This window comes from Xiphophorus couchianus, chromosome 4 (assembly GCF_001444195.1).
Source record: "Xiphophorus couchianus chromosome 4, X_couchianus-1.0, whole genome shotgun sequence".
NCBI classification, from domain to species: Eukaryota; Metazoa; Chordata; class Actinopteri; order Cyprinodontiformes; family Poeciliidae; genus Xiphophorus; species Xiphophorus couchianus.
Window position 1 is genome coordinate 24977901 of NC_040231.1, and position 13498 is coordinate 24991398.

General features: G+C 40.2%; 1 protein-coding gene across 1 annotated transcript; it reads left to right on the forward strand.

Annotated features, from left to right (window-relative positions):
- The first annotated feature begins 66 nt into the window (after nucleotides 1–66).
- Nucleotides 67–5921, forward strand: bloc1s6 (biogenesis of lysosomal organelles complex-1, subunit 6, pallidin). The gene is made up of 6 exons (XM_028015621.1): nucleotides 67–206; nucleotides 383–500; nucleotides 2145–2310; nucleotides 3844–3931; nucleotides 4035–4121; nucleotides 4200–5921. Exons 2-6 carry the CDS (start codon nucleotides 446–448, stop codon nucleotides 4317–4319), a joined length of 516 nt encoding a protein of 171 aa, XP_027871422.1. The 5' UTR covers nucleotides 67–206; nucleotides 383–445; the 3' UTR covers nucleotides 4320–5921.
- Nucleotides 5922–13498: the final 7577 nt, after the last annotated feature.

Below are 13498 nucleotides of genomic sequence, written 5' to 3' on the forward strand. Positions count from 1 at the left end.
CGTTCCTGTAAACGAGTCGGCAAAGGGAGCCGGCTCCGTCGCGTTGGCACCTTCGGAACGTGATCACGTGATGACGCAGCGGTCACATGATGTTGTCTCATGCTACAACAAATCGAAAATATCCGGATTTGTCTTTGTTTTTTACTGAGTGCCTAACACACAACCCAACCGAACCGACAGCTGCTGTCCAGCCGAACCCCAAACAGGTAACTCCCTGGCTAAGATAGTTTTCAGTGAAGCCTCTGGTTCAGTGATGACCAAGGATTGTCGTGTTCCTACCATTTAAAGAAGCTCAATGAGCTAGCCGCTCTTCCTCTGCACAGTCAGGAGACACTGCATTCCTCTGTGACTCATATGCAGGCGCTTAACTTATTTCCATCAGATAGAGGCGTCGCATCCGACCGCTCGACGCTACTCGGTTGGCGGGTCAACCGAGTAGCTGCAGATGGAGGTAGAGGGGATGGAAGATGAAGGACCTTCGTCCCAGAATGAACTTCCAGGTACATGAACAGTGAAAACATGTCTCTGCACAATCTGTGTCTGTCCATTGTCAATCAATCAATCAATCAAATTTTATTTGTATAGCAGATTTCAGCAGCAAGGCATTTCAAAGTGCTTTACATCATATCAAACACAGAAACACAATGCAACATAGAATCAACAATCAAAACACGACATTAAGTCAAGTTACATCAATAAATTTGTAATTGATTACGTTTCAAATACAATCCTAAACAGGTGGGTTTTTAGTTGAGTTTGCATCCATAAAAGGTTCACCTGTTACACTCCTACTGCTATTTTTATTCACGCTCACAATCACACAGTATAAAACGATGTAGACAGCATTTTGGATGGTCCAAGCCTGCGTGCCTCCGCGCAGTGAAACACAATTGCAGCTTTATTTAAAAGCACAAAGCAGCTTGCTGGCACGAGTAGAGAGGAAAGCTTCAGGAAGACGGCGGGTATTTTGTCAGGTTTCCATGTGTTTAGTTTGTTTAAAGCAAACGCTGAGCTACATTCCAAGGAAGATTACAACTACAAGAGACCTGCTTCAGAACAAACTAATACCTCTGTTGCCCAAATCCCTGCTCAGATTTGAGTTTCCTGTATTTCAGCGTCTGACATTTGCAAATAAACGTTAAGTTAACCCTGATGTAGTTTGAAGGTAATAGATTTGCACTGATCTGATTGAGGCTATAGAATTGCAATGCTTTGTAAAAGTATTCAAAGTACTCAGTTTTCTTCACATCCTTCCACATGTTTGTTTCTCTGCTCTTAACAGCTTGTGGCAAAACTGTGAACAAGGATTCTTGGGACTTTCTTTCACCAAAAAACTACCTCTCTGTCTATTTTCCATTAAGATCAGACCAATTGAGTTCACCACCAACAGCTGCTCTGTCAACAGCATCTCCCACCTGAGCTGTGGCTCTCTGAAGGTCCCCCAGAGTTACCACAGGGCAGCTGGATTTATATTAAAATCAAATCAAACACGCAAGCAGAATTGATTTAATGTGTTCAGAGTAAAGAATTCTCAATAATAATAATGCATGCCATGCTTTTCAATTGTCAATTTGTCAAAAATATAGAACGTTATGTATCGTTTCCTTCCGCTTTAGTTATACACCACTTTGTGTTGGTGTAGTACAACAAGTCATAGAGTTTGTGGTTATAAATATGGAAGTGATAAAGGAATGTTTTATGCATTATATTGCAGATAAAAAAACACCTCTCCACTTTTTGATAAAGAACAGACAAAGACAACTTTATCAGATCACACGTTCAGAACACTTGTGAATTTATGTTATGGATCTCTTTTGTTGTGTCACGGATATGCCGCTCATGTAGAAAACGTTTCAATTGTGGTGGATAACAGAGAAGGAATCTTATTGAATAATTTTTTTTTTTTTCCAAAAGAAGAACTCTAAATAAATGTTTTAAAATTGCTTTAGCATCAACTGCATAGTCTAATATTTAATTTAATAAAAAATGTGTTAAATTCTCCTGTTAAAACAAAATATTAGTAATATGATTCCTTTCAGATTGTAAGAATGTCAGGGCTATTGTGACCATCTAAAACTCACTAACTGTCTGTATGAGTATATGTCTTTATGATGATGTTTGAGCTCTCTGACCTTGCTCGACAGATCTCCGGGCAACGCAGCAGCAGCAGCAGCCGGCGGATCTGCAAAGCTCCACGCCTGCAGAGAACGTCTGCGTGAATCAGAAAGCAGTGGACAAACTCACCGAGGGTTTCCTCTCTCATTACCTACCAGATCTACAGAACTCTAAACGAGCCCTGCAGGAGCTCACGTACGTCTCTGCATTTTCTGTGTTTCGACGTATGCGCTCCTGTTCGTAGTGCAGAGGAAAAAGTATTTGCCGCCTCACAGATTTCGTTTGTTTTTTTCTTTACATATGTTTAAGTCATCCAACATTTTTAGCTAACGGGCAAAGACGACCCGAGTAAATTAAAACAACGCTTTTCAAATTCTGTCTTCATTTATTCAGGGATTGAAGCTGTCAAAAAAAAAAAAAGGTGTACCTTTGGCTTTGCAACTTTTTTCTGCTACATGACACAGTAGACTCTTCTGGTTCTCGCACGTCAATACATTTGAGCCCATCCAGTCTGTTTTAAATAGAAATTGCAAGCAAGTGAGCTAAATCAGGAGCAAAAACAATCCGTTTTCATGACGCAGCAAGATTCTGCTGCTTTTATTCCTGGAAGGAAATCGAATTGAACAGGTGTCAGATGGACTAGCGTGTTCACACAGAAGAAATGAGAAAGGATGGATCAAAATTGTATTGTTAAGAGTAAAAAAAAAGAAAAAAATGACCCCAAAGTGATAATTGTAGCAATGAAGCACTGTGGTAATGTGTCGAATGACCTTCTGTGGACTTCTGGATATTGAAGCCAAACAGAAGCTAGCCTGAGGAGTCAAAAGGGGAACAGATGTGAAAGAACAGCTAAAGAAAAATGTGTCAATGCTGCAGTGAAACAGAGCAAGAATATGCAAAACATGTTTTGATGTGCACAGCATTCAGTTGTCTTGATTGACAATTTGCATAGATATCATGTTTCACAGGAAACAAACATGAGTCATTCAAAACATAAACAACAGGGCACATGGGTGGATCAGCTTTCTGTTATTGGTGCTTATTAGTTTCTGTGCAAAGTGATGAAACTATAAATATAATATGTCACATTAAAACATGTTGATTTTCTATTCTATGTATTGCTCTAGATTTTTTCTGAAGAAAAACAAAGACTGAGTACTTCCGAGAGATCAATCTGCTGTAAATCCGCTTTCGACTCAACCCAGAAATTTTCATTTCTTCGTTTTCAGCCATTTCTTGTTCCTTGGGGCTTTTTCAGCTTTAGCTGTTAATAGATGGTTTCACACTTAGTTCTTATCGCCCTCTGAAACACGACATGTGCATGGTAGAGTCTATAATAGTTAGCTGAACACTTCCTGCTAAAGCATTCCCAAACCATGACACCTCTTACACCATGCTTTTCATTTCCCTCTAAAAGAACCTCATGGTTTGGGTTCAGTGAACTTGTCCTCGTTTCGTCGTACCCTATTTTCTGTACAGTGCAGCGGCTAATTTCAATTTATCTTTTTTTTTGTGACCTCCTTAAGTTGCTTGGCAGTCATAGAAGTCTATTTCTATTTTAATCTCACCCTACTGAACACTCTCACTAGCTCTCATCCAGTTATCAAAATTTGGCACATCTGGTCACTTTTTTATGCTTCTGCCAACTTTAATGACAAACTTCTCTTGCTTCTCCTCTGAAGGTTACATTTCTAAACGATTCTGTGTTTGTTTTCTATTTCCAACCAGACAAAATCAGCTGATACTGTTGGACACACTGGATCAAGAAGTCACCAAGTTCAGAGAGTGCAACACCTTGCTGGACCTCAACTCGCTGGTGTGTTTAAACTTCAAAAAAATATTCTCGCCTGCGTTACTCTCGCTTTGATCTTTTTCTGGACTCCGTGGATCATAGGACTAACCCGGTCTGTCTTCTTCAGTTTACAGAAGCCAAAATTTACCAGAACAAGCTGGTGAACATAAGAAAAGAGATGATCATGCTTCATGAAAAGACAACTAAACTAAAGGTACCTGTCGCAGCGAAACGAGATCTAAAAGGGCGTTGATGGCATGTTGGGTAAGTGTTTGGTGTTGTTGGATTTCAGAAAAGAGCCCTGAAGCTGCAGCAGCAGAAGCAGAAGGAGCTGCTGGAGAGGGAGCAGCAGCGTGAGCGGGAGCTGGAGAGGGAGAGGCAGCTTATCGCCAAACCGGCTAAAAGAACGTAGAGAACCCGACGACGTTAAAGAACCGCTCTATGGGGCTTGCATGTCTTACTCTGTTTACTACATATCTCCGATCAATGACACAAACCTGTAACCATTTTCCAAAGTGCTCATTGGATAATCGGACAGGCAGCGCGTGGTTTCAATACGTTTCAATACAGATCTTGTGAAAAACTGTGGAGGAACTTGGAGAAGCTCCTCTGCATCCTGCTTAGAGTCAGTTTTGCAATGGAGGGCTTTTATTTCCAAATTTATCTAGACTATATACACACCATATATGCGCATAAATTAAGTTGTTCTCATGGTAACCTGGTGACAACGTCGTGCCACTTTAAGCTGCGGTTCTCTAAAAGTGTGCTCTTGAGAGTTTTGATTTTACTTTCCTCGTCATTTCCATTTTAAACGTGTTGCGGCCGACTTCCTCTTGTTCGGCCTTGTTTGTTACAGTTTCCGGCTCATTAAGACTCACTCTGAGTGTTCGGGCAGATTTAGCTGTGCATCTATTTGCTTTAGTTGTATGACGTATCGATATAAACACTCATATGCCTGGCTTGAATAGCCTGTTCTCTAAATTTCCCCCCTTTTTTTTTTTTAGAGACATTTATGGATTCTTAAGTGAAAGTCCCTTCATATTCTCAAAAACCTAGAAGAAAATGAAAAGTAAATTCCTCAGGGAGATTTCTGTTATAAAATTTGTTTGGGGTGCCAACATTTAGGAGAATGGTGTTTTTTATTTCTTAATATATCAGTGCATTACTGAAAGGTTGGATTTGTCAAAAAATAAAAAAACTACATCATTGTGCTGCAATGAAACGTAGGTTTATCTTAATACTTTTACAGCGGTTTATCAGTATGGATTCATGTTTTGGCCTTTCTACATTTACTAAAAAGCCTAATTTCTATGGTATTTTGTGGAAAATATTTACACTCCCTTCTGAATTTACTGCTTCTCCAGCAGGAGAAACCATTTTGAACAGACCAGGAAGTTTAAATATAAAACAGTATTCACCGAGGTGATTGGAAAAGTTGTCCTCCGTTCAGTTCAGACCTCCTTAAATCTGCGGCGCACTTTGGAAAATGGTTTCCTTAATAAAACACTTAATGTGGTGGATAGTAAATAGAAATAGTTAAAAGCTTGCAGAACCTTGATTTCGGTTGTTCCTGTCTGATTTAGCCAAGGACACCATAAACCAAAGACCTGAACTACGTCATCAAAATGCTGTTTGACTTCTGACGTTGCGCATTTTTGTAAAGCAGAACAAATCATCCTCTGACTCTTTGACAGATAATAATCTAGGAGAACTTCTGCATCTGCTGTGTTTTGTTAAAGTGTTGTTTAATATTCGTTGTAATTTGGGCCGTCAGCCCCGTTAGTGTTGAATGGAACAAAAGAAGTATGCTGTGTAAATCTTTTTTTCTTTCCTGCACCAATTCTGATTGCGGGTTGTGTACTATGATAATAGATGGTAAAATGTACCAAACTGTAAACGTCACTTCCAAATCTCCTTGATATATATAATTTTTTTTGTAAAGGCCTTCTATGCACTAGTTTTGTTTGAAATTCTAGGGTTTGTAGAGTTGATAATAAAAGCAACATAATCACTGGTTTGGTGAGATTTTTCTCTTATTGTTGAATAATTTACGGTGTTTGTCAATAATAGAAGTTAAATCATCAAAAATCTTTTTTCAGTTATTCGTTCTGAGAGAAGTAGCTCATGTTATAGTTTCATTAAACACAGATTGATATATTTTAAGCGTACATGTAATGAAAACCCAAAATTCAGTTTGCAGAAAATGACAGTGTTGCATACTTTAGACCAAAGAACTGCACTAACTCTGTAGTTTATAGACCCAGTGGACCAACACCAGCGGATCACCCCCAATAATCACATTGTATGGAAAGTCAACGCTGGACCTCAAGCAGCTCCTTCAGACTGAGACTTTTATTTGTAAGCAGAATGAAAATTATGCTTTCGTCTGAAAATAACGTGTTAAATATAGCCGGGTCTTTTCTCCTCCGCCCAGGTAAGACACTTTTGACTGTGTTCTGGATGTGCATGTGTGATGATCCTTGAACCTCTGACTCCAGCTGCTGTCTTCTTAATCTCCCCTCTTGAATTGGATTTATTTCATCATCCTTTTCCACTTTTGTGATCCATATTACTTGTGCACATTTTTTCTAGCAAACATCCGCAGTCAATTTTCCATTCACATGTTTAACTAAGCAGTTCCCCCCATGGTCGTGTTTGCCATAACACAACCGAAACCTAATATTTCGGGAATATTAATTTTGCCGGTCTCAAGGAATATTTAAGTGTCTGAGAAGTTTTTTTTTGTTTGTTTGTTTTTTAATAGGAGCTGTAATGATGATTTTAGCCCACTAGATGGCAGCAGAGAACAGCTCCTCTCATTAAACAAACGCGCTCTTTAAGCGGAAGTGAATTTAGCACTGCCAGGCAATGCACGGTTATAATTTACCTCTGACCGTATTCCCTTTACATGTAGCGCTTTATCCAACTAACTTGTTTCTTATTGGGTGTTTTTTTAACATGTAAACACAGGTAAAAATTGACCAGCCGCAAAACTGGAGTTTGTTGACAGAGAAAGTAGGTTACATTCCTCTCAGTCTCGGTCCTAACACCAACCCCGTGTGTGCCACACCCACTTCCCTTTCACATAAATCTCCAATTTTATCCTCAGCTACTACAGCAGGAAGTTGAGTCAAAGCCCACAAGACTCTTAACTGCCCCCGCTTGGTTTGTCTTGGACTGTAGCACAGGGTGGACATTAATGGTGAATTCTGAGGTCGGGGCAATTTGGCATCTCACTAACAAAAGGAATGAGTAAAAGACACAGATTTGAGGGTAACTTTACAAACCCTTTTTTTATGTTGTTGAAACTAAAACATTACAGCGGTTTAGGAAACGTGAGATTTTGTGACAAAAACAATCAGTGGAAGTTAGCTACAGCTAGAGTATGTTACATGTAGAACTGCTGTGTTTTTAGTCTGTTTTATTTCAGAAATTTGGTGAATTGAGTTAATTAAATTTGGACTCTGAACATTTTGTCTAAATAACAACATGATACAATTTAAACATCACAGAAGCCAAATGAGCCCTCACCAGTCATCCAACTTGCATTGCACCAAATTTTGACATTTCTTCCCTGCCCCAGCTGGTGGTCCATCCATTTCATTTTCTGTTCACCCTTGTCCCTAATGGGGTCGGGAGGGTTGCCGGTGCCCATCTCCAGCTACGTTCCGGGCGAGAGGCGGGGTACACCCTGGACAGGTCGCCAGTCTGTCGCAGCAGCTGGTGGTCATTGATTATTATGAAGGGAGGTTCCTATTGAAAATTTACACTAAACCTGGTGAAGTCCCTGCAGGTTCAAACACCGGGACCACCAGCGTTGCCCTAGATATGGCTTTAGACGACCCAAATCTAGGCTCTTCTAAAGCCATAGAAGAGCCTAGATTTGTGGGCTCTTTGAGGTCCCTATGAACAAATATCACTGTGGTCTTGGTCAGGTCACTTCTGGCCTCAGTGTCATCTAGGATGAGCTAGAGATGGAGGTCTGATTTTTCCTCTTGGAGCTTTTACTCCAGGATAGGAATAAATCCAATCCAGAACCAATAGAGTTGTTCTGATAACTTTTGGGTCAGTCGAAATTAGAAGGTTCATAATCGGACCAAAAGAAACATTTTTTCTTCTCAGTTTAAGTCTTCCTCAAACTTTCTTTACTCCTTACATTTTTCAAATAAAAGTCAATTAAAAAACAACAACAACAGTGATTTGGAATTATTTTAATGCAACATTTGTATAAAAAAGAACAATAAAAACAATCAGCTGGACAAAAGATTTACTCAGTTTGGATTTAAAGCCAGCAAGATGCTTCAGTGACCTTGTGGGACTCGTGTGTACCTTCCTCCTGCTCTAGTTTTGTAAATGTTTAGAGGCTGAGGAGATTCATAGCAGTAGTTTTGTAACAGAAGGATGTTTTACTTACCTTGTTTGGCAGATGACTTTCAGCTCCTAAGCAGTTTGTTTCATGATGTGCCAATGTGACATTTTGGCACCGCACTTATGTAACTGAACCACCTGAACAATAACTTGACAACCTTGCCCTTGTACTTACACAATGCGGTATGACCCAGACGAAATGGGCAAAGCCTGCAACTGCTGTTTCATGCATCTGTCCTCTCTGCACTTACTGATGCAACCCAATAACACCTTGATAATTGTCAAACAGAATCTGTTCTGTTAAACTAATCAGATTATTTCAAACGGACTCTGTTCGTCCAGCAGATGGAGGCATTAAAGCTTCTAGGGGGAGACGGCTCACAGGCACATTGTTTTCAGAGCCAAGGCCAGTGTTGTCTCTGAGCGTTTGGTAGGAGAGTTGTCTCTACTTTTAGAAAGTTACCCGTCAGGGAAAACACAGCCTCCCCTCACCAAAGCCGCAGGCGAGTCACAGAGACACGGGGCAGAAGAAACAGATGATGTTGTAGCCTTCCAGTCTGAGTAAACAGTGATTCAGATGGGTGAGGAGTGGGAGGCTGTGGTCTGCTGGAGACTGGCAGCTCCAGGCCTCTCCCAGACCCTCCACAACAGGATATGGTCCTCGGGGCCCACACTAAGAACAGATGCGTGGTATTATTATTTTCTCCAGGTTTTACTATTGGTTTGAGTGGTGGACGTTGAGCACGGTCTGTCACATGTGAAAGGTTTGGCCTGCAGTGCTGGAAAACACATCGCTGTGGTGTTTTTGTCCAAAGCGACGGTGAATTAGGTGATTTTTCCCTTCTCCACCATGCCTTATGTAACGGTTCAGATTCAGATCAGGATGAGTGGGTAGTGTGGCAATGAAGACGTTTGTAATTAGGCTTCTGTGACGCAGCAGATGGTACAGAACAGCTATTTAAACACTTCACCACGTAACCAAAGCAACTTTCCAAAGCAGTAATTTTACATTTGAATTCAGAAAGATATTTTCTCCCTCACTTACGGAATAACCGAATAACCTACAGCTATTGGAAAAACTAAACCTTGCAACTTCCATATTGATAAAGGAAGTAGCAGCCATTTGCTGTATTGATCATCAGCAAATGAGATCACATCTATAAAAGAAGATGTTTTGGAAACTTGGTGATTTGGAGCGCGCCAGTGTTGATTGCATAATGGTATTGAGAAAAGGCAGCCATGAACTCAGACATGCAATTTTTTTTCTGACATCATTCTTGGGAGGGTTGTAGGAGCATTTCCAAACGACTTGAAATCCATCATTTTAAAAATTATTATTCTCAAAAAGAAAAAAAAACAAACATTTGAAATGGCTGCACATCTTCCCAGGGGTGAATTTCCTGGTATATTCATCCCAAAGTTAGACCAAGCAGTGTACATACCACATGCCCCACCCTGAAAAAAACAAGAACAACAAAGACATGCATTTTGGGCTCCAAAATCAATTGTACAATTGAGAGCAAGCGTGGCTTTTTCTGATAGGTTGCCAGATGAAAAACTCTGCAATGAAAACAATGCCGGGCTCTGGAAAACTACAGTAGTTGTGAATTAACCACAAGACATTAAAACTGTGTTTTTACATTTTTTTAGACAAAAGTAAAAATGTAAAACCATAAGACACATTTTACATGTTTTTAACATGCAACACATTTAAATGGAAAAAAATAAATATTGCAATGGGGCATTAAAGTCCAGAATTTGCCATAATCTAAATCAATTTTTTTGGTGAATTTAAGTTATATTCACCAAAGAAATTGGCTTAAATTCCAACTGGGCGGTGGACCATGCGTATGCCACTGTCCATAAGAAAGGGCAGCGGCATAAAATGGTCACTGCCCCTTTGGAAGTCCTAAGGTTTAACTTCGTGGCTGAAGTGTTGAGCCGTTGTTTCACTGTTTTCATAAAAATCTATCTTCTCATGACGCAACAGATTTTGAGAAGTGCAACAAGATATCCACATAACATGATGCTGCCACCACTCCATGGGCGGTGTTCAGACAGCATCCTGACAAGGGTTCTACCTCTTTTTAAATTTAAAAAAAAAATGTTTATATTTGTTTTAGGTTGGTTCCCATGAAATGAAGTGAACCCAGCTTGTGGAAGTCCCAAGTTCCCCTTTTTTTAATCTTACCTGATTTCTTTAAAACAGTTTATATAATGCCACAGAGTAATGTGTTAGAGAGGTGTGCCTGGGATTCCCTCCTGCGCCCCCGTTCTGTCTTCGATTATCTCGAGTGTTGTGAATTGACAGGTTTTCAAACTCATCGCATCTTCATCTTGGTTTGGCCTGATTTCATGTCAGACAGCGCAAGAACAAAATGTTGCGTGGCCTTTTAGGCAGTAAATGTAAACATCTGCTTTCAGCGTTGATCGGTCATTGCTTTTGTGAGATACAACAGCAAATATCGTGCAGCCAAAAAGCATAAAGTGCAAAGGTGGCCCCCGTGACTGTAAGGCGCGCCGCAGTTCCTCTGCTGCCAGTTCTACATGCCATTATTGCTATTTTGAATCTGAATGAATACCTTCTTTCAGAAAGTCAAGGCTGCAACAACAACAACAGCACTGCAGCGTGGCCAGTTTAATATCTAACGCCATATTGGGGCGACGCAGCGTGCTGTTGTGTCTGCGCTGCGGTCAAAATCTCCCCAGACTGTGTCCGCTCAGAATAAACACAGACAGAGTGGGTGAACCGCAGCAGATGTTTTTACTCCAGCCTCGCACAGGTGAAGTGTTGAGACCTGCTCAGCTCACTGCCAAGGAGGTTCGCAGAGACTCACACTTTCAAAACAAGTCCCTGCAGAAATGTTTATTTGTCACGAAACATTTTTATGGGTGGAAAAGAAAAAAGAGGCTCCTGTAAGACTGCTGTAAAAGGGATAAATATAGGATAAACTGGTAGGCTGCAAATGAGAAGTTGTGGCTAAGTGGGTGGTTTGACCGAATAAATGAGCTCTGTCCCTGTTGTTTTCTCTGGTTGGAATTATGTTAAAGGGTACACTGGGATACTGTTAGCAGGACAGAGATATTGTTTTGAGACAGACGGCCGCAGAGTTGCAGTCACCTCTGCTGCCAGGATGGTTAGTGGTTGCAGGGCTGTGTCCTGTCTGACCTGCGTGAGGTGGAGATGTGATAATCCAAACCGTAACTGTATGGAGTTAGAGGTCTGAGGCCAGGATTTATAGGGTTGTTTAGATGCTCTATTTGAGTGAGCCGCAGCGCAGACGGTTGCTTCCTCTGCTTTTTGGATAGACCGAGGGGAAGTGCATTGCAGATGGGCGCAAATCAGACACACGCACGCATACACACACACACACACCCACACACACACCCCCACAGGCAGGAGGAAAGACAGCAAACAAGATCCAGTCAGGGCCAGTACTCATCACCCACAGTGTGGTGGTTGGTGTGGACCAGAAAAATGCAGGGATTGTCATTGTCCACTCATGCAAAAAAAATTAAAAAAGTTCCTTTATTAAGATTTGAATGTGAGCCCAATGAGTTTCATTCTTTTTGTAAACAAGCCACTTCATAGTTTAAAAAAAAAGAAACATTTTCAGGCGATAATTCGTGTGCAATGTCATCAGGAAGGTAAGACAAAGTAAAAGTGAATCATCAGGTTTCCTTTTCCCCTGCAGCAGTCACTGTTATATAACTACTAATCTCATGTGCCCAAGTCTAGACTGTCAAGCTTCCACACTTCAAGTAACACCCATTTTATAATGACTTAGCTGCTGCTTGAGGAAAATTAACCCTCCACCCCATAAATGTTCAGAGGTGGTGTTAATTCTGGAGTTGGCGCTTTACAAGTAGCTATTAAGCTTTGACTTATATGAGGATGTGGCTACAAATCAAATCTAAAACAGAGCAACAAAGAGAACAACAAGATATTAGCTTGAAGCACAAATTAAAAACTTGCAGCTTTAAACTTTTCTCTCTTTTTTTTTTGGTTCGAGCTCCAAAAGTGCAAGTTAGGCAGATATTTTGAGCTTGGAACCAAAGTAGGCTTTCCGAGAAAGATTCACCTATTCATTACGTGTGAGGCCATTTTGATGCAAAGCAAACATGGCTGCACACTTTTTCTTTGGGTTATGTAACCCTCTAATCTTCTGATGAGATTGAGGGCACTCTTTAATCAACATTTATTTATAAAGCGTTCACCGTATCCAAAGTGTGCTTCACAGTGAAAAGAAAACAGAAGTAAACCAAACACTCACTCAAAACCGGAAGGACAATAAAGCATATATTAAAGCCAATAAAAACATGTAAGAATAAGGAAGATGCATAATCAGCACGTACAAAATGTGCTGGAAAATACTGGAAACAAATTCCAGTATTTATACCTCAATCTTGGTATTTTGACTCCAAGAGTTAAGTTGATTTTACAAGCTGCAAGAAAGCTTTGTTTTGTGGGGTTTTTTTTACAATAAGAAGTACTTTTTTATTCCAGACCTTTTTTTTTTTTAAATAAACAAGTTCTATAAACAAGTTCTCCAACAATGTACTATAAATCTGATGCTTGTGCACAATTAAAAAAAGAACAATGTGAACTTTAACCGTAAAAACTAAAGCCGCAGAGTTTGAAAAACCTAACGTTTGAGTTACTGCCAAAACTTTGGGACACCAGAGGACAAAAAAAAAAAGAGCCAAGATAAATTTTGAAAAACTTACGTATGAAGTAAATACGTACCTTAAGATACACAGGATAGAAATATACGGTAATTGGAATTCTATCTAAACACAAAAGTTTTTAAGAAAAGGCTCTGGGTTGCCAAATACAAATTTCGAAATGTTTATTTATCAGCATACTGTTCCCATCATTTTTATGTGTGGTATTATCCAGAAGTTATAAATTGATAAAAATAGTTGACGGGTTGTTGATGCCTTTGTGCTTCTGGCTTAAATACAAAAGCCCAGTGTGGTTTTTGCTGCTACTGAGTTACAGTCTGTCTCAAGTCGTGCTGCCAGAGAAACCATTTCTACTGTGCTGTGGTGTGTGAATAATATAGCGCGCGCGCATGTGTGTGCTTGTTTGTCAGACGTCCACACATGCATGCAAAAATCTGAAGACTCAATAGACATGTCAGACAGAAAGCTCTAAAAATATCAGCTTGCTTTAAACAGCATGGGGCTAGGATAAATAGAACCTTCACTGCACTGAGGAAA